This window comes from Thalassophryne amazonica, chromosome 9 (genome assembly GCF_902500255.1).
Source record: "Thalassophryne amazonica chromosome 9, fThaAma1.1, whole genome shotgun sequence".
Lineage (NCBI taxonomy): Eukaryota > Metazoa > Chordata > Actinopteri > Batrachoidiformes > Batrachoididae > Thalassophryne > Thalassophryne amazonica.
The window spans coordinates 85503883-85530947 of NC_047111.1; the positions used below are offsets into that span (position 1 = coordinate 85503883).

The 27065-nt window shown below is 41.6% G+C and overlaps 1 protein-coding gene across 2 annotated transcripts in view; it reads right to left on the minus strand.

Annotated features, from left to right (window-relative positions):
• Positions 1 to 6343: 6343 nt before the first annotated feature.
• The window catches only part of chrne (cholinergic receptor, nicotinic, epsilon), a 61876-nt gene continuing 41154 nt past the window's right edge, over positions 6344 to 27065 (minus strand). The window contains exons 4-12 of one of the 2 annotated variants that reach the window (XM_034178637.1): positions 26924 to 27033; positions 26658 to 26813; positions 26459 to 26559; positions 26104 to 26304; positions 14042 to 14156; positions 13428 to 13542; positions 13120 to 13327; positions 12821 to 12954; positions 6344 to 6873 (exon numbers count right to left, since the gene is read on the minus strand). In XM_034178637.1, coding sequence (XP_034034528.1) covers positions 6709 to 6873; positions 12821 to 12954; positions 13120 to 13327; positions 13428 to 13542; positions 14042 to 14156; positions 26104 to 26304; positions 26459 to 26559; positions 26658 to 26813; positions 26924 to 27033 — 1305 coding nt within the window. In that variant the 3' untranslated portion in view covers positions 6344 to 6708. Of the gene's footprint in view, positions 6874 to 12820; positions 12955 to 13119; positions 13328 to 13427; positions 13543 to 14041; positions 14157 to 26103; positions 26305 to 26458; positions 26560 to 26657; positions 26814 to 26919; positions 27034 to 27065 lie in introns of both variants that reach the window. The other variant, XM_034178638.1, reaches the window with a different exon arrangement.

A 27065-nucleotide genomic window follows, 5' to 3' on the forward strand; every position in this document is an offset into this window, starting at 1 on the left:
TTCTATTTTTATTTTTTACAATATAGCGAGGCGTCAAAATCTGAATTACAAGAACAAGGTGAGATTTTAACACTCTGAAGTGAATGCCCCCAGCCTGGTGATATTGTGACTTGGGAATTCAAACTTTTAAAATTGAAAATTATGCAGTGAAAATGTGTAATAAAAAGTCTACAATCTCCCACTGTGTTTCTGTACACGTTTTTCTTTCAGATAAGTTTATTGCACATTGGTAACATACAGTGTATCAATGAAACACAAACATTTTAGATAAATTTAACTAATCAACAATTCAGCACAGAATCAGACCAGAAACAGTACTAAAAACAGTACTGTCTTTGGGCTTCAGGACACAAGGTATAGAAACCCTGGTATAGAAGATGGATGTCGGGTGTTTCTCCAACAGGCTGATCGTTAAGTTTTCCATCAATTAGAGGAGTAGGGGCGGTCCTGGAGGCGGGTCGACCGGGCAGCTGCCCGGCGTGGCGGCACGACCGTGCGGGGGGGAAAAAAAAAGGGGGGGGGGTTGTCCTGACCGGGGGGGGGTTTCATGGTTACGTTACAGCAGAGCGGCGCCCCCCCAATTGGTCAAGTTGAAATGGTTCAGCGACAGTCTCACCTCTCGTGTTAGGTGAGCAACGCTGCACAGTGTAGAGTTTGTGCAGGGGGAGGGGGAATCATTCAATGTTTGAACAAGGAGGTGGTCGAAACGGAGTAAGACATAATCATGAATAGGAAACGATCAAAGCCATCAGGTGCCCAGTTTCGAAAGAAAAAGAAGAAGAGGAGAAACAAGCAAAGTAAAAAGGTATGTATTGATTTATGTATTCCCGCAGCTTCACAGTGCTTTAAACAGTGTGAACCCTGAGCGTCCACAGAGTTCAGCAGCAAAGCAAAGAGTGCCGCGAAACGAGACGAGTCATTGGATAAATGCTGGGCTTTGTCCCGCCCATCGGACGCTCAGCGTCTATGGGGCAGTGGGCTGGCCTCGGCTGGCCAAGCTTCTGCATGATGATTGGATGATCTGTCTGAGGCTGAATCCATTTTTGATTGACAGCGAAATGAGCGAATCAGCGATCTTTTGGTGTAAACATCCGTGGGAACATTTTTTAATTTTCATTCTGTTCTGAGTTGAACCGGAGACTTTCCTAATCCTCTTAGCGGCATTTTCTTTGTTAAAAACGACTAGCGACAAATCGAGCTTCTATTTCTGGTGTTTTTTTGTTTTTTTTTTGTAGCTGCTTGTGTTTGGAGATTGACTTCTATCACTCTTTCTGACTTCTATCGCAGTTTCTGTCCCTACCGAGCAGCGGGTGCTGCTGAGCTCCTCCACCGTCACAAAGCACTCAAAGGCGGACAAACTTCACACTAGCCTCGCGCCAGTCCCAGCTAGCGAGCTAGCTAGGTAGCAAGCTGCACATAATGGCAGTCAATTTGAATGTTGTGGACCGGATTTTGGCGAAGCCATTTGATAGTCTTCCTTACGAAGAAGCCATGGCTGCTGTCATGGCTTCAGCTCTCAATGGTTTGCAGGCCAAAGTTAAAGCAACAGCCCCCAGTGCAATGTTTGTGCATTGCTATGCACACAGACTGAATCTGGTTCTGTCTCAGGGGGCTAAATGCTTATCTGAGTGCAGAATATTTTTTGCATCACTCTCTGGGTTTGCCACATTTTTCTCAAAATCCTGAGTCTGCAGGGGCTGCTCAAGGTTGCCCAGAAATGCATCTACTCGATGGAATTTCACATCACGGATAGTGAGCACTGTGGCAAACAGTTATGATGCCCTCCTGCAAACTTTTGTATATAGACTGTTTTCCTCTTACTTCTTTTGCACTTCTTGTTATTTATGACAAATTATTGTGGTTTGCCATTTTTGCCTTTAAAGAGTGTTAACTTCTTCACTTGTTGCTTCCTGTTACTTATGATACACAATAGTGTTTATTTCTTCTTATGTGTACAGTAATGGGTATAGAATTTACCTCTGTCGTTAGTTCATTTATTTATGATACATGATTGCACTTTACCATTTTTGCCACTTTAATGTATAGGGGTTTTTTGTACATTTTTTGTCACTTCATGGTATTCTGTAATATACAGATTGTTTAACTTCTTTTGTTATTTATATGGTGCGACTTTAATGGAGGTTTAAGTCTTGTTCGTTATGATGAATGGTACTCTATGATAATGCAAAGTGCACTCTGTTGGTAAAACTGAATGACGTGCAATATTTTGACCATCGGGTGGTGCTGTAGTGCAGTTGTGCTTTCTTAAATACCTGTACTGTACATAGTTGTAATGTGAAGTCACTAAGTCTTTTGTTTTTTTATGTTCAAAAACTTTATTGAAGTAGTTATTGTTTATCTTTGTGTTTGTTATTGCAGTAGTCATTAAAACTGAAAATTTGTTCTTGAAAATAGCTGTTGTGAGTTAATTTGTGGGATTGTGGGTGTTCTGGACGAAGTTAGTGTTTTCATGGGTGGTGGGGCGGAGGTGGTGGCCACGTTAGTGTGCGCAGGGGGCATACAGGGGGTTTCGCCCGGGGAGTAAATCACTCTAGGACCGCCACTGTAGAGGAGCATAGCAAGAGCTGTTTATCAGTTATTTCCTATCTCAAATTAATAGAAGGACCTTTTAATGATTAAAAATGTAGAATCAGAATCAACACTGGCAATAATTTTAAAACAAGTTAAACTAACACTGTAACTGATTTATTTATATTTGCTTATATCAACTTAGCAATGAGAGTATGTTTTTTTTTTTTCAATAACTGCCTTTCAAACAGTTGTAATAAGTTGTTTGTTTGTTGTCAGGAGTAGATTTCTGAAACCCACACGTCAGGTATGGGGGCAATGATGCTGGGCATCACTGCATCCACCACACTACAGAACCGCCCTGGGTCATGGATGGTAACGACCCACGCAGACCATTGGCCCATCCTCCCAAAAATAGCCAGCTAGAAAGCACCTTGAAAGCTCTCAGCATGTCCCACAGAGCAGCCCGAACAAATAAATTAAACACGCTGCAAAACTCAGCATCGGATGAAAAGAAATATTCATGTTTATATTCAGTGAGTACTCGCAGAGCGAGAATGCTGCTGATGATTGACTTCTTGAACTGACACTGCTCTGGTCACTGAATGGTAAATAGTTGGGACTGGATCCCGTTGGTAATGATCCTTGCAAGTACTTGGCACAGCACAGAGAACAGTGTATACGTGTGTAGTTACAATCCCAGTGATCACACTTTCCTTTCCGCAGAGGGACAACATACCCTTTGTTCCAGTCTGTTGAGATGATACATGTTTCCCAAAATATAAGAAGAGATTACTTACAATGTGATGAGACAAACAATGACAGGCTGTCTTCCTTTTTAATGGCTCACAGACACATTTACATAAAAGAAATCAGTCTTCATAAATGAAATGAAAATATAAAAGTCAAAATGATGGGTTGCATAAATAACTGAACCCTTTAGTGTAACACAAGCAAATCATAACCTTTACAGCCAGTTTTCTTCAGACAAGTCAGAGGATGGATACATGAACATTTCCAAGTCTCTGAATATGTCTTGGACATCAATCATTAAGAAATACAAACCGTGTGTTATGGTGTGGAAAATCTGTTTGGAGGGTGCCATTCTCAAAACTAAGTGACTCTGCAAAAAGTGGACTAATGAGGAAAGCCACCAAGACAGCCAGACAGCCTCAAAGAAGATATAAACATTTGTGCCTGTGACTGGAGAAATTGTGCAGAGTGCAAGGTTTGCATGTTGCATCAACAGTTATATAGATTCAAGATGACGTTCATCTACAGTTTGCAAGAAGGCATGTGGGAGATGCAAGCCTTCATTTAATTTGTTTTGTTAAATTAAATTTCTTCTCTGCTCCACTTGACCATCATGTGAGTGGTGTGATCCAAATGTATATAATATTCATATTCAGAGGAAACATCATTTCAAACAACCAATCAGGGAAAATGTCGTTCCAACTGTTCTTAATTTAAATTTTCTAACAGTAATTTTCTCACAGTCTGATGATCGCTTATTATGTGAAACTCAAGTTACAATCACTTTCTGTCTTTACCCCCTCCCACACTGGTATACGGTGCATCCAGAAAGCATTCACAGCGCTTCACTTTTTCCACATTTTGTTACAGCCTTATTCCAAAATGGAGTTAATTAAATTTTTCCACAAAATTCTACGCACAATATAATAAAATGAGCGCACATTCTCTCCACATGCAAAACATTTTGCGATGACACTTCCAGGGCTCCGTACATAATAACAGTGTGAAAAAAGTTTTTAGATTTTTGCAAATTCATAAAAAAAGAAGAAATCACATGTCCATAAGTATTCACAGCCTTTGCCATGAAGCTCAAAATTGAGCTCAGGTGCACCCTGTTTCCACTGATCATCACTGAGATGTTTTTACAGCTTAATTGTAGTCCACCTGAGGTAAATTCAGTTGAATGGCCATGATTTGGAAAGACACACAACTGTTGCCAGATAAGGTCCCACAGTTGACAGTGCATGTCAGAGCACAAAGCAAGCAGGAAGACCAAGGAATTGAATGTAGACCTCTGAGACAGGACTGTCTCAAGGCACAAATCTGGGGAAGAGTACAGAAACATTTCTGCTGCTTTGAAGGCCTCCATCATCCATAAATGGGAGAAGTTCGGATCCACCAGGACTCTTCCTAGAGGTGGCCACCCAAGCGATAAGGGGAGAAGGGCCTCAGTCAGGGAGGTCAGGGACACTCCCCATCCACCCTGGTGGAGCTTGAGAGGTTGTGGAGAGGAATGGGCAAAACTGCCCAAAGATAGGTGCACAAAGCTTGTGGCATCATATTCAAGAAGATAAGGCTGTAATTGCTGCCAAAGGTGCACAACAGAGTACTCATCAACTGGTGTGAATACTTATGTACATGTGATTTCTTAGTTTTTATTAAAACTGAGTCCCTTTGGCTGCTCGCTTGTTTTTTCACTCAGGGTCACCACAGCAAATCCAAATTGGATTTACGAGGTCTGTTAGAAAAGTATCGGACCTTTTTATTTTTTGCAAAAACTTGATGGATTTGAATCACGTGTGCTTGCGTGAGCCAACTTTGAACCTTCGTGCGCATGCATGAATTTTTTCCTGCCTGTCGATTGTGTCAGTTGCTGGTAAGCAGCCTTTGTGTGAGGATGTGTGGAGCGTGCTGGGCGGATTTTTATTACAAGGAAAATGACGGAACGATTGGAGCAGCGCTACTGCATCAAATTTTGCCAGAAATTTTGCCAGAAACATGCCGAGAAAGTGTTGATGCCCACCTCTTCCGCAATTTCTCAGACAGTCACACGACGGTCCCACATCACCACAGCGTTCACTTTGGAAATGATCTCGTCATTTCGGCATGTTGATGGCCGACCGGAGCGCGGCTCGCTCTCCACCGTTACGCGCCCGTCTTTAAACCGGTTGTACCGCTCCTTAATCCGTGTGATGCTCATTGCATCATCTCCGAAAGCCGTCTGAATCTTCTGAATGGTTTCCACCTGGTTGTCGCCCAGTTTCCGGCAAAATTTGCTGCTCCAATCGTTCCGTCATTTTCCTTGTAATAAAAATCCGCCCAGCGCGCTCCACACGTCCTCACACAAAGGCTGCTTACCAGCAACTGACGCAATCGACAGGCGGGAAAAAATTCACGCATGCACACGAAGGTTCAAGGTTGGCTCACGCAAGCACACGTGATTCAAATCCATCAGGTTTTTGCAAAAAATAAAAAGGTCCAATACTTTTCTAACAGACCTCGTACAATGCTGAATAAAAAAAAAAAAAAAGATACCTTAAAAGTGATTTTGTTACAAGCTTGAACTTGACAAGTGTTTCTTGTTGTGTAAAGTTGCATTACAGCTTCAGTTGTTTCCTCACTTAATTTTTTTTGTTCTGGTATATTTGTTTTGTGACTTTTTAATTTTTCCTTAATTTCTAAATTTTGTTTGCACTTCCTACCCACCGTATAGCTGTACATTGATGTTGCTGATAATTTACATTGATTTGATAGTTATAAGACATTTCGCAGCTATTTCCAAAAAAGATGTATGTGCTAATCCTAGTGTGTCAAAGTAGAGTAAAACAACTATGTAGGATTTTTTTGTTTGTCTATTTTTTGTTTGTTTGTTTTTATTTTTAATACATTTTGCAAAGTGACACATTGCACACTGGAATAATACTGTAATTTACATTTACTTCTACAAATAGAAGTAAATGTCACTAGAATACAGTCCATGAAACAGTAATTTTGCTTCCTGCTTCAATGCTCCAGCAATAACAATCAGGACATTTGTGAGTTCTTCACACTTTATGTTTAAAATTAGTTCAAACTGAATTTCAAACCACTTTGGTTCACACTGTTAAGATGTCTCCAATACAAAATAAGCAAATAACCACAGTTTGTTTGTGATGGTGATTATGATGTTGATGAGTAAAACATCATTATATTCATAGACTTTGTGCAGTGTACTTGTGTCACCAGGAAAAAATGTTAATAACAAAATAAATGGATGGAATTCCTCAGGTGCTGACGGAGTTTTAGTCTGTGAAAGATTTTGTGTTAAATCCTGGTCATTAAATCCTTGCTGTGTAGGCTAAACTCGGCCTGTGACTGACTGAGCCAGAGCCTTGTAAACAGCACGAGATACAGTGACCTCTGGAAAGGTTCCCTTCATTCCTCAGCTCATGGGGCATATTTTTTGTTTTGTCCAGGAAATGGAAACTCTGGCACCTGGTTGAAGTGTCCCGTTAGGAAGATTCTCACTGTGCCAATGATGAAGAGGAGTATGGCAGCCCAGAAACACACCTTGTCAATCATCTTCCCAATCAGCACCCAGTTTTCAATTTCCTTTATGTGGAAGAAAATGAAACATGGAAGTCAGCTCTCTTAAAAAACAACTGTAACAGTCTTTAGAAAATAATTATAACAGAACTTAAAAAACATACATAAAACTGCATATGTGTGTCTGTACTGGCTTTTAACCACAGCAAGCTGCACAGAAAAATAATGTGGAGTGATATTTACTTGAAAAAAACCTAGGAAAGTTCTTTCACTCAGAAATTCCAAGGAAATTTTACAACGGGAGTTCTTAAGTAAATTTTACTTGCATGAATTAGTTTTCTAATAGAATAACTCAAGTAACATTTATGAGCAATCATCAATTCAACATTTTCACTGAATTTTACTCTCTATTAGCAAAAAAAGTAAAACCCTTTGGCTGCTCCCACAGCAGATCCAAGTTGGATCTGCATGTTGATTTGGCACAAATTTTATCCTGGATGCCTTTTCTTGTTTAAAACAATTTATTGTTTAATCACGGTTTTATTTATTTATGTATTATTTTATCTCATCTATTTTACTGTTATCATTGCTATTATTACTATTTTGCGTGTCTATGCTTTTGCTGTACAGCACTTTGGAGACTCGAGTCTGTTTAAATGTGCTTTATAAATAAAGTGGATTGGATTGGATTTTCTGACATAACTCCATATTATATGGAGAAATGTGGCAGGGGTGGGGTTTAAACTGGGAACCTTCCGTACTGAAACTAAGCTCACTAACCACTTGACCACCACCTCTACACTGAGTAAGTGAGTCCTTTTGGGTGCTCCTTTGTTTTCACTCGAGGTCGGCACAGCAGATCCATGATCTGCCAAAAGGACTTACTTAGTGCAGGGGTGGTGGCCAAGTGGTCAGTGCGCTTAGTTTCAGTGCAGAAGGTTCCTGGTCCAAACCCCACTCCTGCCACATTTCTCCGTGGAATTTTGTTGTGTGGGCCGCTGAAGAGGAGGTACTGCTGGCCCACCACCAGAGGTCACCCTGCCTGAAGTGCGGACTTCAGGCACGAGAGGGCACAGCCACCTCGCAGGAGCAGCCGGGAGTGACAGCTGTCAGTTATCACCACCTCATCACCAGCTGTCACTCATCAACCACAAACCACCATCACCATAAAAGCCGGGCAGCAACTCCACCTCGCTGCCAAGATATCGTCTACCTGTCAGGTAAACACTCAGCCTTTGAACAGGAAGTGTTCAGCTAAATGTAAGACAGTCGTAATGTCTTTACTTCTGTGTTTAACTACGTTAAATTCTGAGTTTGCAGACGTACCTTTGTACACGAGAGTTTGTAGGTGTGTTTGGGGAGTTGGCGTTCTCCGCTCCTCATCCCAGACTCCGCTAGTGTGACATTTGGATTCTGCACAAACTCTTGGGATAATTGTGATTAGGAGGTGGAGGTATTCCACCAGAAGAGAACTGTGCTGTGCTGACTGTTTGCTGGGTGTTCACGCACCCACCACCATCTGTCTGTTCTTCCTGCCAGCAGTACCAAGTCTGACAGCTGAAGACGGTGCCCACCTGGGGACTCAGGACGTGGCGGCTCCGGTGTGCTTCAGATCCGCTGGCAGTGGAAATCGTGTGGGATCCGGCTCTTCTCTGGACAGACGTCTTCTATCCTCGAGCCTGCCCGCATGTCACCTTTGTATATTTGGCTGTATTCCAAAATCTGCAATTGTCTGTATTTCATTGTGCACATTTCACAACAGTAAAGTGTTATACTTTTGGCTCATCCATTGTCCGTTCATTTACACCCCCTGTTGTGGGTCCGTGTCACTACACTTTCCCAACAGAATTGTGTCAGGAAGGGCATCTGGTGTAAAATTTGTGCGAAATCCAACTTGCTGTGGTGACCCTGAGTGAAACCAAGGAAGCAGCTAAAGGGTTTTACTTTTTTCTAATAAACTGCAGGGTGGCCAAAATAACTTCATAAAGTTACTTTTTTAGTTGCTTTATACAGTTACTTCATTAGCAGCTTTATGCAATTACTTTATTAGAAGCTTCCAACAACTTGCAATTAATAAATGATGTAACTAATAAGGTAACTAGTAATCTAACTTGGTTACTCTTAAGATTGAGTAATCAACAAAGTAATCACCAAAGTAATGAATAGTTACTTTTATGAGTACTCAATCTTAAAAGTAATCAAGTCAGATTCCAAGTTACTTTATTTGTTACATTCAACAGCTGCCGACTAGTTGTCCGCAGCTGCTAATGAAGTAACTGCAAAAAGTAACTGTAATTCAATGAAAATATTAGCTAGCTATTCTTTTAGAAAAACTAATATATGGAAGTAAAATGTACTCTCCTTGTAAAATGTACTTGGAATTTCTGAGTGAAAAAGCTTTCATAGATTTTTTTTTTCAATTAAATATCACTCTAAAACTTTTTTCAGTGTGTTCTGAAAAACAGATCATGATGTTCAACTCAAAGTGTAGACCGTTAGCATTAATTTGAGGGCACTTAAATCTAAATTAAGGTGCATTTACACATAACCAATACGCGTTACGAATGTCATTTTTCTGTCATTCGTGACACATTCCTGACATTCTTAATGTGACTTAACGCATCTGAATAGGTTTCTTAATAGTGCGTGTTGGTGTGTGATATTCTTAATATTTGTGGAGCATGTTTTTGCCTGTCACAAAATCTTCCACGAATGTCAAACACCACCCTCATTTCGTCTCACGTCGTGGAGGTCACAACTGAGCGTATTGATCCGTCTTGAAGAGTACTGATCATTAATAGAATTTAACAACGTTCGTAGTGGTTCCTGTGATGGTCTTGGACCCCAAACTGTCACGCGTTATTATGAAGTGACACGGAAACTGTCAAGTTTTGACACGACTTGTAACACGGCGTCACATTTCACTGCGCGCCACGACAAATCAGTTTTCTGTCACGTGCGCACAATTAAAACTCGGCTCCAAATGTTGTTCCACAGTTCCTGCTGAAGCTCCTCAGGATGCTCCTGCAGGTGTTCCACCTGCTGTTGTAACCGATAAGCAGGAGAACGAGTCTGAACCAGAGGAGCGAGAGGAGACTCACGTGCAGCCAGACATCTCTGCACCTCCTCCAGTCCGGTGGAGGAAGAAGCGTGCGTACAATTAAACCCTGCTGCATCGCATTCAGTTTGATTGCTGACACCAAGTCGGCCAAAAGTCTAATTTCAGTGCTCTTCAGCGCGCTCCTGCAGGTGTTCCACCTGCTGCATGTGCCTGATGTTTGGGAAAATAGGTGAGACGACAGACGCATGAAGCCACACATCTGGCTCTGTCCATCTCCTCCTCCTCTCTGCGCCACTCCATGGCACAGAGCCCAACTACACATGCAGTCACAAAGTTCTTCTGAAAAACGAGCGATCTGAATTCGGTTGGATGAATATGGGTGTGTGTGTGGAGACAATTCACCTCGTTCACAACGTGACAGAACTTAACGATGTGCTGTTACGCGCAATAGCGCGCAACAACACGGAACACTATTCTTGACCGTGCGTAATGGTTCCTGATAATTCTCCAGCAACACGTGCCATTAATCGTAATGTGTGGTAACAGGTTGCAGCAGTTCCTGAGGACACCTGACGCCTCTGCCCCGAATCATCACATTCGTGATCAGCGGCCAAGAATGTGTACTTCGTGGCATTCGTGACTTGTCGTCGTTATGTATAAACGCAGCATTAGCTGAACAGTGTGCGTAAGTGGGATCTGCAGAACTTTATTCCCCCATTTTTAATGTGCAGACTTTATATCATTGAGGAAGGAGGTCCAAGTTAAAGAGGAATTTACAAAGTTTTATTCTAAAAGTCCATCAGAACATCATCACAGCAATTAAGGAACTGATAAAAGTTTGAAGACATTAGATAGAACTGTGGCATCATGCACTGTTAAAAGCAGGTAGCTGAGTGGATAAGGAGCTGGCCTGCCACTATGTAGACCTGGGTTTGAATCTTGCTGTTACCTGTGTGTGTGTGTGTGTCCTTCGACAAATCACTTAATCTACATTGTCTCAGTCCACCCAACTCTAAATGGGTACCAGCCTCTGCTGGGGAAGTAACCTGTGTTTGATTGGTGTACCGCCCAATGGGTGCTGCAGACTCTCATCCGCTTGATGCTACAGAATATGGAGATAAGCACCGGCACCAACGGGCCTCAGGGCCTATATAGGACTTCTTTTAGATGATTTATTTATTTATTTTAGATGATTCTTCTAGATGATTTGTCTTTCATTTCTAAAGGAAATAATAAGAGAATAACACCACTTCTCAGTGAAACAGCAAAACAGTCACGTATCCAGATGCTGTTCACCCCATTTAGAGTTTATATATATATATATATATATATATATGTGTGTGTGTGTGTGTGTAAACCCCAGTTCCAATGAAGTTGGGACGTTGTGTAAAATGTAAATAAAAACAGAATCCAAATGATTTGCAAATCCTCTTCAACCTATATTGAATTGAATACACCACAAAGACAAGATATTTAATGTTCAAACTGATAAATTTTATTCTTTTTGTGCAAATATTTGCTCATTTGGAAATGGATGCCTGCAACACGTTTCAAAAAAGCTGGGACAGTGGTATGTTTACCACTGTGTTACATCACCTTTCCTTCTAACAACACTCAAAAAGTGTTTGAGAACTGAGGACACTCATGATTGGGTATAAATGGAGCATCCCCAAAAGTCTAAGCCATTCACAAGCAAAGATGGGGCGAGGATCACCACTTTTTGAACAGCTGCATGAAAAAATAGTCCAACATTTTAAGAACAATGTTTCTCATTGTTCAATTGCAAGGAATTTAGGGATTCCATCATCTACAGCCCATAATCTAATCAGAAAATTCAGTGAATCTGGAGAGCTTTCTACATGCAAGCATCAAGGCCGAAAACCAACACTGAATGCCCGTGACCTTTGATCCTTCAGGCGGCACTGCATTAAAAACCGACATCAGTGTGTAAAGGATCTTACACCATGGGCTCAGGAACACTTTTCCCTTCTTCCCTTCTCTGGGCCCGAGCTCATTTGAAATGGACAGACGCAACGTGGAAAAGTGTGCTGGGGTCTGATGAGTCCACATTTCAAATTGTTTTTGTACAAAAGAGGAAAAAGACCATCCAGATTGTTACCAGCACAAAGTTCAAAAGCCAGCATCTGTGATGGTATGGGGGTGTGTTAGTGCCCATGGCATGGACAACTTACACATCTGTGATGGCACCATCAATTCTGAAAGGTACATCCAGGTTTTGGAGAAACACATGCTGCTATCCAAGCAATGTTTTTTCAGGGATGTCTCTGCTTATTTCATCACGACAATGCCGAGCCATATTCTGCACGTTACAACAGCGTGGCTTCATAGTTCAAGAGAGTGGGCACTAGACTGGCCTGCCTGCAGTCCAGACCTGTCGCCCATTGAAAATGTGTGGTACATTATGAAGCGCAAAATACGACAACAGAGACCCCGGACTGTTGAACAACTGAAGTTGTACATCAAGCAAGAATGGGAAAGAATTCCACCTGCAAAGCTTCAACAATTAGTGTCCTCGGTTCCCAAACTCTTATTGAGTGTTGTTAGAAAGAACGGTGATATAACACAGTGTACCACTGTCACTGCTTTTTTGAAACATGTTGCAGGCATCCATTTCAAAATGAGCAAATATTTGCACAAAACAAAGTTTATCAGTATGAACATTAAATATTTTGCCTTTGTGGTGTATTCAATTGAATATAGGTTGAAGAGGATTTGCAAATCATTGTATTCTGTTTTTATTTACATTTTACACCACGTCCCAACTTCACTGGAATTAGGGTTTTATATATAAGCAGAAAGACATCACTTTGGGTTCATTATTTCAGTACCCGAATGCTGTGGGAGAAGGCTAAAATTGTAGTGACTTTGTTAATGTTTAAATATTAGTATGCCTTATTCATAGTTTTATGTTGTATATGAAGTAACACTTACAGATCCAGTGTTGTTTTGTTGTCTTGTGCTCTCAGCAATGAAGTTGCAGGCATCCACACACTGCTTGATTTCTGGTGCAGCCTGGGCCAAACTCTTATACAAACTGGCTGTGCTGCTGACGTCTATGCTGTCAACTAGAAAGGAGGAAACACAGGCAATTCGACAGCACCATTACTGTAGTAATAGCCATGTTAATTTTAAATAACTATATTACAAGTTAGTCTTAAACAGTGTAATTCCAGAGTAGCCATTTTTTTCTTTGACATAAGTACTGATGCTAGTAGAGCAATACTTCTTACCAATGGATCGCGTGAGCCCGTGCCTCTCCCGTTGTTTGTCAAACAACATTTCACTACGTGGTTGTTTCAGCACGTACTCTTCGGCTCTCTGCATCAAGCCAAAAGAACTACGCCGGCGCTCCTTCACGCCATTTACCTCTGCTGTCATTTCACCTTCATCCACCAGGGGGGACATGCCCAGGAGGCGAGGCACTATCTCCAGGAACACCTGGGTGAATCAAGAAAAGAAAAAAGTTAATGATGGTCAGATTACCGAAATAAATTTTCAAGAATAGACATATTTAACTGAGCTGTGTTGGAAAACGCACACGTTTGACGGTCTTGGACATGATGTGAGTGCTGGGACTGCGCAGTGAAAAGTTGAGCACCACAATTTGATTGGTGGCTATGAGAGTTGTCACACACATGACAAAGATCAGGTACCTGAGGAGGATATTAAAGAAGAAGAGGGTTTATAAGTACTAAAGGGAACTTTCACACCTGGAATGAGTTTGCTCCTGGACAAAACTTACAATTTTACACTTTTTTCTTGCTTTGCTACAATATTTCAAAGTTGACCAAACAAAGCCAATAAAATCCAAATGTGAGCAGGAAATCCTTGTGGATTAGAAGTGTCATGATTGGTCAGTTGAATAGCTTTCACACCGCAAGTGGATCTCGGAACCGGATTGAATCGCAGCTCATTAAATGGAGCACAGTCTGATTGTTTGGTCTGCATCAGAGTTGCATTTTCACACCTCTACAAACAAACCTAAACTATCTGAATATCAGCCCATTGCCTGACTGAAATGGACCAAACAGGGTAGGTGTGAAAGCAGAATGAGCAAAAATGTGCAAAAATTTAACACACAATGCTGCAATAGAATGTTATTTGGAAGCTTTTTAAAATAGAGAAAAAAACCTCCTGCACATAGAGACTCACTTGCCAATGAGGGGAACAGAAAGCGATGTTTCAGGAATCTTCTGAGCAATAAGAAAGAGGAAGACGGTCTGAGCCAGCAGGACTGAGATGGACACAGTCAACTTCTGTCCCCCAGCTGTTTAGGAGACAACAAAGATGTACTTATTAAAAAGAAAAGAAAACAAATCTATGTGGAGTTTGCATGTTCTCCCTGTGGCTGCGTGGGTTCTCTCCGGGTGCTCCGACTTCCTCCCACAATCGAAGAAATGTGGGTTAGGTGAATTGGAAACTTTAAATTGACTGTTGGTGTGTGTGTGTGGGTGTGAATGTGTTTGTCTGCTTCTATGTCAAAAGTCCCAGCTATACCAGACTGTGAATTCTTCAAATTATGATTTGGATTAACTATGGAATTGATCAGCTGGTCTCTCAACGCCATTGACACCATTTGTTTTCGACAAGGAGATCAGGGTTTGGGGACCCTGCGTGCCCTGATGGAACCTACCCAGCGGGCTTTGCTCTCGACGGCAGAGAGAATGGGGTGTGACATGTGGCTCCACTCTCTGTGGAAGACGTTGAGGATTCATTTGTATTCGCTTTTATGGTGGGAAGTTTGGTGCTGATTGGTTTGTGCTCTGCCCTGACCCACAGGAATATTAGCAAGATGGCTGCTTCCAGAATTTTGGACCCTCATCAATCCGTCATAATTAATGAGTTGGGCAGTGCTGTGTAATCTCAGACTGCGTGAACTCTTGAACTCAAACGCAAAATGGATTCAATCTCGGAGCAAATCACTGCATTGCAAAGGAATTGTACTGCTGAGGACCAGAGAATATTCTTCATAAATTTGGACTCTCGAAGGTCAGGGGTGCAGTAAATAGAATTCTGTATCTCTCCGCCAAACATCAACATGGCAGCCTTATCGGCTCCTGAAGGCCAAATTCCCTGCTCTTCCCCCAGAAAGATCTACAGCCTTGGTGAAGGAATTCGTCCCCCCCCCCCTTCTCATCTACCCCTCCCTACCGTTGCCTAGCAACATCAGACTTTACACACACACACGGACAGAAACTGTCAGACTTTACACACACACGGACAGAAATTGACAGGAATTTAACTCATCTGCACACGACACATGTCTGCCTCCCTCCATCCCTACTACCCCCCCCCCGTCTCTCCCCACTCCCCCCACCCTGGCTTCCTCCTTGCCATCTCGAAGGCAGCGCGGTTTTTTACTGCTGCAGCCTTCAACCCCCAGGCTGGGCGGCGCGGGCCCCTCCTGCTGCGGCCTTCACCCACTTTGCCTCAATTTGGAAGACGGACTACTTCAAGTTCAGTGCACATAAACAGTGTCAAATGTATATGTGTTGTCTTTAATTTTGATGTGTGCCATTATTACGGTAAACAAGTAATAATTGTGGATTAATTACTGTATCTTGTCTGAGGTAATTGGAGTGTAAACGTAATTGCCCTTTTATGGGATCAATAAAGGTGTCTGAAGTCTGAAGTCTCTATGTGGCCCTGTGACAGACTGGCGTCCTGTTCAGGGTGTACCCTGCCTTATGCCCTGTGACGGCTGAGATAGGCTACAGCACTCCCGTGACCCTTAATGTCAGGTCCGTCGCCCTAACTGGACCTGGCACTTAAACTGTGCCTGAGATCGTATCCTGCAAAACACAGTTTCTCAAAGCACAATCACATAAAAGAGACAACATTAGACAGAGATCTCTTTTGTGAGCTTTGCGCAAAGGGGAGAAGCTTCGGAGAGAGCGTACAAACCTAAGACCAACCTTGCTTCTCCTGCTCCTCTCCGCCGCTTGCTCTTTTATTAGAAAAGAAAAAAAATCATAAACAATACAACGTAGCATCAGGGTACATTGTGTTTGGGGAAGGGAGGGGTGAACGGTTGCTTGTGAGTTACGGTTTCCTGTGAAACATGCTCGTTTCTTTCACCGAAAGAAGGGAGTAAGCAGTTAAGTTTCGATGTCAACAGAGTCCTGAAACAACCTTTAGTTCATCACTGTGGCTGAGCAATCATTTAGCTTAAATGCAGCATATATGAATGGGTACATAATTATTATGATTAAATGAGTAAATGAAGTATAAAATAATATTCAGACAGTAATAAATGTAGAATCCTTTAACAAGTCAGCTAAGACATATTCTTTCAGTCTTGTGGCTGGTTTCACTCCCACATCACACAGATAACAGTTGATACAGTTCATTTCACAAGAAGCAGAAACTTAACTCAAGACTACTTTTGATTACATTGAATATCATGTAAGCAGGCAATGATTAATTAAATAAATGATAACTCATAAAATCTCCATCATTTAACTGGAGTAAGCGGGTCTAAAAAAAATGGATGGATGTCATTACAGCCAGTGGTGGGCACAACTAACCAAAAAGTTAGCTGCGATAACAGCTAATCAGCTAACTGAAAAGTTATCTTTTACGTATAAAGCTAAACTGATAAACCACTCTATGCTGGAAGGTCCTGTTTACTACATATTTTACAGCAGTGAAGCAGTTGAGAGGACAAACACACACACACACACACACAAAACTGAACAGGACACAGCCGTGCCAACGTGAGGCAGAGGTCTTGGAAAATAAAGCAGTTTTGACTTATGATTTTGATTAAAAAAACTCCATTAATTAATGTCAATTCTGTCGTTTCTACAAAGTTAAAATATAACACATATCTTTTAATTTCAAATAATGCACTAATTCTGAAGTTTTGTAATCAACACAGACAGATGCCAAAGGGATAATGGGTAAATGAGCCTCTGCTAACACTGATTCTTTGACTCATTCATTCTATGTAAAAACCAACACGGTAATGTGACGTGACGTGTGTGTTGGTATTTACATATAAATGTGCTTTTGTAAAATATGCTATTTTATTCATACGAGGTCTGTTAGAAAAGTAAGGGACCTTTTTATTTTTTGCAAAAACTATATGGATTTGAATCATGTGTGATTGCATCAGCCAAGCTTGAACCTTTGTGCGCATACGTGAGTTTTTTCATGCCTGTCGGTTGCGTCATTCGCCTGTGAGCACGCCTTGTGGGAGGAGTGGTCCAGCCCCCTCGTCGGATTTTCATTGCCTGAGAAGTTGCTGAGACTGGCGCTGTGCTTCTTTTTGTTGTGCTTTGCTTTTTGTTCTGTGCCCTGCGCCTCTGTCCCGACGCGCGAATTCCTCCGCACGTCTTTTCATGACAAAAACTCCTGTAACAGCAGAATGTGCCGTTCATTTCCAAAGTAAATGCTTTGTTGATCCGAGACGTCGTCTGACTACCATAGAAATGGCAGAAGAGTTTGACATCAGCACTTTTTCGGCATGAAAAGATGTGCGGAGGAATTTGCGCGTCGGGACGGAGGCGCAGGGCACAGAACAAAAAGCAACGCCGTGATGAAGCCTCACAGGACATGCTATGGCATGTCCAGCTCATCCACAATTTCTCGGTTAGTCACACGACTGAAAAGCCACAGAAAGCCGTCTGAATCTTCCAAATTGTGCAAGATCTGGGCATGTTAGGGCTTGTCCTGTGAAACCAACACAGAGGTGCTTTCGTCCCGCGCCATGAGCAGCTCCGTGGTAAATTTCTCCGCTCCTCTTTCCATTACAAAAACTCCTGTAACAGTGGAATGTGCCGAAAAAGTGCTATGTCCAGCTGTCTTGCCATTTCTCTGGTAGTCAGACGACGTCCCGGATCAACAAAGCTTTCACTTTGGAAATGATCTGGTTGTTTGAGCCTGTCGATCGCCGTTCCGTGCGCGGCGCGCCATCCGCCACTGTGGGCCGTCTTTAATCCAATTGTAATTGTCCTTAATCTGTGTGATCCCCATAAGATCTTCACCGAAAGCCATCTGAATTTTCCAAATGTGTTTCCACCTGGCTGTCTCTCACACTTTCTGAAAAAATTTTGATGAAGCAAAGCAGCAGTCAATCAGCCAATTTCCTGACAATGAAAATCCGATGAGGGGGCTGGACCACTCTTCCCACAAGGCGTGCTCACAGATGAATGACGCAACCGACAGGCGTGAAAAAACTCAAGCATGCGCACGAAGGTTCAAGCTTGGCTGATGCTATCACACATGATTCAAATCCATATAGTTTTTGCAAAAAATAAAAAGGTCCGTTACTTTTCTAACAGACCTTGTATGTAAAAAAAAAAAAGCCATTGCAAAAGCCAAAACTCAAGTTGTGATTTTTCAACCGTCTGATATAACCGGAGTCAAAATGCATATAATACTACCATCTAGTGGCGACCAGATGCTCAGCCCCTTACCCATAATCATTTGTGCACCAGTTTTGTTTTGTTTTGTTTTTGTGTGCCAGAGTTTCTGCTGTTTAAACAACAGAATCCACGACGACAATTGCAAATGAACATTATACAACCAAAATGCACATTTTTATTTCTTTAGCTGCTGCAAGAGGCTGCAACTACTGTCAGTCACGCAAAGGATTATGGGATATGTCAATACTTAGGACGAATACTGCCATGAACACTACTGGCCAGTAGATGGCAGTAGAGACCGTGAAAACTTGCCAAAACAAATATTCAAAATTATCTGTGTGCTACGTTTAATCTGCATGGAGAAGCAACCTGAGCTTCTTCTGGCATTTTTACATAAAACAAACACAATAACGTCATCTGTAAAACCAGCGAATATATTCATGAGAGTTTTACGCACAATATATAAAGAGTTTAATGCTGTTGTCCGTTTGGAGCCTGAACAGAGCATCTTAAATGCATTTCTCCTTTCGTGACTGTACTGAGATTACCCATAATGCACCTGGACACATCATGTCCACACTAAAACCTTCAAAATTAGTGCAATACTTTAACCCTCTGGGGCCAACGCTGTCATATACGACGGCTGAGACCAAGCTTTAATAAATTATATATAACTTTCTAATGATATGAGATAGAAACTTACTTTTTTGCTGAAAAGTTAACTCCACGGACTTTCAAGCCAGTCATTGGCCATCTTTGTACTCCTCACAGAAGCTGTCTGATTACGTGCGCAATGTGAGTGTCCAGTCGGAATTGGTTCACCGTCACATGGTTTTCCAAAATCCAATCGTAGGGCAGATTTACCTCACGTGATAAACCAAAGATTGTTTTTACGCACGGCGATCAGTGAAAGTGAGCAGACGGAGGGCCTCTGATGACAATCTCACGTGCTCAAACACAGAGTGTATGAGTTTTAGAGATGCTCCACTCCTCATTACCTGTGAATGCTATTGAATAAGCCTGTGGCAAGCTGTCTCGCTCCAGCGTAAAGCACTGTTTACCATATCAATGGGGTGAGGGGCCCCTCCTCAAAGTGTAACTGGGACAAAGTGACAAAGCTGCTTTCAGAGCAGGACAGAACACTCCAAAAAGTTTGTGATGTGACCTTTGTGTAATAGCAGACAGAAATTGCTTTGAGATGAAGACAAACAAAACGCATAGACTATTTTGTATATATTGTTCAAAATGTGCATTTGTGTTTATTGTTTGAACCTTTTTGTTGTACAGTCTTTATAAAGTGTCAAAACAGTTGTTTATTATAGTTTACTATGTGTTTTGAATAAATGTGTGTGGAAAATTATTTTTCGCTTTACTTTTTCCTTTCTTAATTCTGACTGTAAACCTTTATTACACTTATAAAACACAACTATAGTATATATATTCTGAAGGTACAGGTTGTCCTGAAAAAAAAAAGAGACATAAAACTTGATTGTGGGCTGCACGGAGAGCTGTTAACAGCAATAATAAAACATTTATGCCAGGTGAGTGAACTGTCCAAAAAATGCCCTCGGACCCCAGAGAGTTGAAACTAAAACATATAGCTGGTGTTTTCACTTTATAAAACTTCAGAAGTGACGTTAATTTAAATAACATGTCCGAAATTAGTTTGGTTAAAATTTTAACCATAAGTTAAAACTGTATGCCTCTGGATGACTTGGGTGATATTGCCGGTGAGTTAGTATGGTGTCAAAAGCAATTGTCTTGTGTTCATTTTTCCTCTGACTGCAGAGGATACAGTGGTTTCTCCTGAAACCACCTCTCCTCTGTTTACAGAGAATAGGCTGTTTATCTGCTACAAAACATTAAACAGGTAAGTGCTAAAATCTTTGATATCAGAGTTAACAAATGTTTTTAAGTGATTAAGATTTATTCACTTCACCGACAAAAACATATTAGCGATCTAAAAATTATCGGACCAAAACTTATCGGAAGATAATTGGTCCGATGATGGTTTTCAAAGTTAGCTGAAATGCTAATCCAATAATGAAAACATTAGCTTCGATAATTAGCGGTTAGTGGATTAGCGGAACTATGCCCACCACCGATTACAGCATACAGTGAAAGATATTTGCTGAGCAAAACCAATGCAATAGTAAAAGTAGACCATTACACTGTAGGGCCTAGGATATATCAATAGCTTTGTGAATAAAAACTGTACTATCTTAACAGCTTTAATTTTTGTATCAATCAATCAATCAATCAATCAATCAATCAATCAATCAATCAATTTTTTATATAGCGCCAAATCACTACAAACAGTTGCCCCAAGGCGCTTTATATTGTAAGGCAAGGCCATACAATAATTATGTAAAACCCCAACGGTCAAAACGACCCCCTGTGAGCAAGCACTTGGCTACAGTGGGAAGGAAAAACTCCCTTTTAACAGGAAAAAACCTCCAGCAGAACCAGGCTCAGGGAGCGGCAGTCTTCTGCTGGGACTGGTTGGGGCTGAGGGAGAGAACCAGGAAAAAGACATGCTGTGGAGGGGAGCAGAGATCGATCACTAATGATTAAATGCAGAGTGGTGCATACAGAGCAAAAAGAGAAAGAAACAATGCATCATGGGAACCCCCCAGCAGTCTACGTCTATAGCAGCATAACTAAGGGATGGTTCAGGGTCACCTGATCCAGCCCTAACTATAAGCTTTAGCAAAAAGGAAAGTTTTAAGCCTGATCTTAAAAGTAGAGAGGGTGTCTGTCTCCCTGATCTGAATTGGGAGCTGGTTCCACAGGAGAGGAGCCTGAAAGCTGAAGGCTCTGCCTCCCATTCTACTCTTACAAACCCTAGGAACTACAAGTAAGCCTGCAGTCTGAGAGCGAAGCACTCTATTGGGGTGATATGGTACTACGAGGTCCCTAAGATAAGATGGGACCTGATTACCTTATAATGGGACCAAAACCTTATAAGTAAGAAGAAGAATTTTAAATTCTATTCTAGAATTAACAGGAAGCCAATGAAGAGAGGCCAATATGGGTGAGATATGCTCTCTCCTTCTAGTCCCTGTCAGTACTCTAGCTGCAGCATTTTGAATTAACTGAAGGCTTTTTAGGGAACTTTTAGGGCAACCTGATAATAATGAATTACAATAGTCCAGCCTAGAGGAAATAAATGCATGAATTAGTTTTTCAGCATCACTCTGAGACAAGACCTTTCTGATTTTAGAGATATTGCGTAAATGCAAAAAAGCAGTCCTACATATTTGTTTAATATGCGCTTTGAATGACATATCCTGATCAAAAATGACTCCAAGATTTCTCACAGTATTACTAGAGGTCAGGGTAATGCCATCCAGAGTAAGGATCTGGTTAGACACCATGTTTCTAAGATTTGTGGGGCCAAGTACAATAACGTCAGTTTTATCTGAGTTTAAAAGCAGGAAATTAGAGGTCATCCATGTCTTTATGTCTGTAAGACAATCCTGCAGTTTAGCTAATTGGTGTGTGTCCTCTGGCTTCATGGATAGATAAAGCTGGGTATCATCTGCGTAACAATGAAAATTTAAGCAATACCGTCTAATAATACTGCCTAAGGGAAGCATGTATAAAGTGAATAAAATTGGTCCTAGCACAGAACCTTGTGGAACTCCATAATTAACTTTAGTCTGTGAAGAAGATTCCCCATTTACATGAACAAATTGTAATCTATTAGACAAATATGATTCAAACCACCGCAGCGCAGTGCCTTTAATACCTATGGCATGCTCTAATCTCTGTAATAAAATGTTATGGTCAACAGTATCAAAAGCAGCACTGAGGTCTAACAGAACAAGCACAGAGATGAGTCCACTGTCCGAGGCCATAAGAAGATCATTTGTAACCTTCACTAATGCTGTTTCTGTACTATGATGAATTCTAAAACCTGACTGAAACTCTTCAAATAGACCATTCCTCTGCAGATGATCAGTTAGCTGTTTTACAACTACCCTTTCAAGAATTTTTGAGAGAAAAGGAAGGTTGGAGATTGGCCTATAATTAGCTAAGATAGCTGGGTCAAGTGATGGCTTTTTAAGTAATGGTTTAATTACTGCCACCTTAAAAGCCTGTGGTACATAGCCAACTAACAAAGATAGATTGATCATATTTAAGATCGAAGCATTAAATAATGGTAGGGCTTCCTTGAGCAGCCTGGTAGGAATGGGGTCTAATAAACATGTTGATGGTTTGGATGAAGTAACTAATGAAAATAACTCAGACAGAACAATCGGAGAGAAAGAGTCTAACCAAATACCGGCATCACTGAAAGCAGCCAAAGATAACGATACGTCTTTGGGATGGTTATGAGTAATTTTTTCTCTAATAGTTAAAATTTTGTTAGCAAAGAAAGTCATGAAGTCATTACTAGTTAAAGTTAATGGAATACTCAGCTCAATAGAGCTCTGACTCTTTGTCAGCCTGGCTACAGTGCTGAAAAGAAACCTGGGGTTGTTCTTATTTTCTTCAATTAGTGATGAGTAGAAAGATGTCCTAGCTTTACGGAAGGCTTTTTTTATAGAGCAACAGACTCTTTTTCCAGGCTAAGTGAAGATCTTCTAAATTAGTGAGACGCCATTTCCTCTCCAACTTACGGGTTATCTGCTTTAAGCTACAAGTTTGTGAGTTATACCACGGAGTCAGGCACTTCTGATTTAAAGCTCTCTTTTTCAGAGGAGCTACAGCATCCAAAGTTGTCTTCAATGAGAATGTAAAACTACTGACGAGATACTCTATCTCACTTACAGAGTTTAGGTAGCTACTCTGCACTGTGTTGGTATATGGCATTAGAGAACATAAAGAAGGAATCATATCCTTAAACCTAGTTACAGCGCTTTCTGAAAGACTTCTAGTGTAATGAAACTTATTCCCCACTGCTGGGTAGTCCATCAGAGTAAATGTAAATGTTATTAAGAAATGATCAGACAGAAGGGAGTTTTCAGGGAATACTGTTAAGTCTTCTATTTCCATACCATAAGTCAGAACAAGATCTAAGATATGATTAAAGTGGTGGGTGGACTCATTTACTTTTTGAGCAAAGCCAATAGAGTCTAATAATAGATTAAATGCAGTGTTGAGGCTGTCATTCTCAGCATCTGTGTGGATGTTAAAATCGCCCACTATAATTATCTTATCTGAGCTAAGCACTAAGTCAGACAAAAGGTCTGAAAATTCACAGAGAAACTCACAGTAACGACCAGGTGGACGATAGATAATAACAAATAAAACTGGTTTTTGGGACTTCCAATTTGGATGGACAAGACTAAGAGTCAAGCTTTCAAATGAATTAAAGCTCTGTCTGGGTTTTTGATTAATTAATAAGCTGGAATGGAAGATTTCTGCTAATCCTCCGCCCCGGCCCGTGCTACGAGCATTCTGACAGTTAGTGTGACTCGGGGGTGTTGACTCATTTAAACTAACATATTCATCCTGCTGTAACCAGGTTTCTGTAAGGCAGAATAAATCAATATGTTGATCAATTATTATATCATTTACCAACAGGGACCCAGAAGAGAGAGACCTAATGTTTAATAGACCACATTTAACTGTTTTAGTCTGTGGTGCAGTTGAAGGTGCTATATTATTTTTTCTTTTTGAATTTTTATGCTTAAATAGATTTTTGCTGGTTATTGGTAGTCTGGGAGCAGGCACCGTCTCTACGGGGATGGGGTAATGAGGGGATGGCAGGGGGAGAGAAGCTGCAGAGAGGTGTGTAAGACTACAACTCTGCTTCCTGGTCCCAACCCTGGATAGTCACGGTTTGGAGGATTTAAGAAAATTGGCCAGATTTCTAGAAATGAGAGCTGCTCCATCCAAAGTGGGATGGATGCCGTCTCTCCTAACAAGACCAGGTTTTCCCCAGAAGCTTTGCCAATTATCTATGAAGCCCACCTCATTTTTTGGACACCACTCAGACAGCCAGCAATTCAAGGAGAACATGCGGCTAAACATGTCACTCCCGGTCCGATTGGGGAGGGGCCCAGAGAAAACTATAGAGTCTGACATTGTTTTTGCAAAGTTACACACCGATTCAATGTTAATTTTAGTGACCTCCGATTGGCGTAACCGGGTGTCATTACTGCGACGTGAATTACAATCTTACCAAATTTACGCTTAGCCTTAGCCAGCAGTTTCAAATTTCCTTCAATGTCGCCTGCTCTGGCCCCCGGAAGACAATTGACTATGGTTGCTGGTGTCGCTAACTTCACATTTCTCAAAACAGAGTCGCCAATAACCAGAGTTTGATCCTCGGCGGGTGTGTCGTCGAGTGGGGAAAAACGGTTAGAGATGTGAACGGGTTGGCGGTGTACACGGGGCTTCTGTTTAGGGCTACGCTTCCTCCTCACAGTCACCCAGTCGGCCTGCTTTCCCGGCTGCTCGGGATCTGCCAGGGGGTAACTAACGGCGGCTAAGCTACCTTGGTCCGCACCGACTACAGGGGCCTGGCTAGCTGTAGAATTTTCCACGGTGCGGAGCCGAGTCTCCAATTCGCCCAGCCTGGCCTCCAAAGCTACGAATAAGCTACACTTATTACAAGTACCGTTACTGCTAAAGGAGGCCGAGGAATAACTAAACATTTCACACCCAGAGCAGAAAAGTGCGGGAGAGACAGGAGAAGCCGCCATGCTAAATCAGCTAAGAGCTAGTAGCTACGCTAAGCTAGCGGATTCCTAAAAACACGCAAAGTGAATAATGTGTAAATAATTTAGAGGTGATTCAGCAGAAGGAGTGCTTTAGTTAAGGCACGTAAAGATTACACTGGGAAACAAATCGTAATCTAGATAACTAGATCAATCTAACTGCGCAGATTAAACAGCTAACAGATACAGCAAAACACCGCTGTGCTCCGGAACAGGAAGTGATACAATACCGCAGTGAGAGCCAACCACCAGCAGAGGCAAGCAAGAGTACTCTTGAAAAAAAAGTACTCTTTGAGGTAGATGTCTCATTGTGTACAATTTACAGGTTCACAAATGCCTGAATTAGTTGTTTGCCAACCCATCTGAAATTCGCTGACCAAAAACCCAGGGTACGGTGCACAGTAAATACTGGTTTGCATCATTGCAACATAAATTCTACTGATTTACCAGTTACTAGGTAATACCCTTAAGCATGAAGACAGTAAGGGCTATAACAAGCTGACATTCAATCACAGGAACCTTGACCTTCACCCAAATAACGGTTGACCTTACCAGGGCAATTCTATCAGAAGACTCAACCGGTTGAAGAAAATTATTTATTATATATGTGAGTACAGATTTAGAAATTTGGTTTGGCCTCAGTCCCAGTCGGGGTAGTGGGATGAGCCAAGATGACCTTGAATTCTGCTGATGGAGGAAGCAGAGGGCTGAGCCCATCCCCGGCGACAGACAGGGACCAACCGGTGGCAGTGGGGTGGTGGAGCGATGAGAAACCTCAGATGTTGCACGTGGAATCTGCTGGAGTCATTCTCTCAGTTTTGGGGTCATAGCCCTGAGAACTCCTATTACCACAAGCACCACTGTGGCCTTTATCTTGTCAACCACCACTCATAGTTTGGCCAGCACTTGCTTGGTGGTCTGTAAACTGAAGTCCCAAAGCCCCTTGAGCTCTGCTGTTTTCAACCACCTTCAGCAGTGTTCCTCACATGGCCTTTAACTACTCACTGCTATATTAATAGAACCAATTGTACCCACATGCAGTATATTCTGTGGTAACCACTGCACCTTCATGTTATTGGGAACAATTAATTCAAGGAAATATAAAAACTCACAAAGTGTGGCCATAATTGACACATGTATAGGCCTTATGGGACAATGCGATTTCCTGACAAACCTTTAGCAGGGAGGAAGTAGGCCAGTACAACCAATGAGGAGATGAGGGAGCATGGCAGGATGATGTTGATAATATAGAAGAGGGGTTTCCTCTGGATGATCAGATTAAACATGATCTCCTGATACTCCAGATCATCTGGAGTATATCTTGTGTTGATCATCTTCCTGGCTGGACGATGGATGATGGCCCACTCACCATTCTCTGAGGTGACAAGAGACTAAGCTTCAGATGAAGTGTATGGGTTTTTATAGCAGTGGACAGTTGAGCATTTGCTGTATGTATGTGTGTGTGTGTGTGTGTGTGTGTGTGTGTGTGTGTGTGTGTGTGTGTGTGTGTGTGTGTGTGTGTGTTGTACCTGTGAAAGCCTCAGGGTCAATATCCACCCACTCAATAGTCTCTCCAGTTTCTCCAACAGCCAAGATGAGGTCCACTTCGTTGGCACTATATGTCTGTGATCTACTCAAAGGAAGACAGAATATAACAGTTCTAACACAGTCAACAATTTTGTGAAATGCATTTTTGAAAAAAAAAAAACCTGTATTATTGTGCCTTACCTGAATGCTAATGTGCAGTTTTGATAATCAAAAGGGAAGTAGGTAATCTCAATGGCACAAGTGCTACGATAAATAGCAGGAGGCAGCCAATACATCCAACCATTACTGCTGATCAACACATTGGCATAGTAAGCCACGTCAAACTTGCCATCGATACTGTAGAAATCAAAGTTTTAAAGATCAGAATAGACTCAAATAAAAAAAATAAAAAAAAACATACTGCAAACTGAGAACTAAGGAAGTATTTCACTGTAATACTGACTCACTTATTTTCCAGGACAATGTCTGGCAACCAGACAGTGTTGTATGGGACACGAATAACACTGACGCCATAATACTCAGATGTGTTCCAGGCAAGGCGAATATCTAACCATTGCTGTAGGTGACATTTAAAAGAGGGATGGTCAA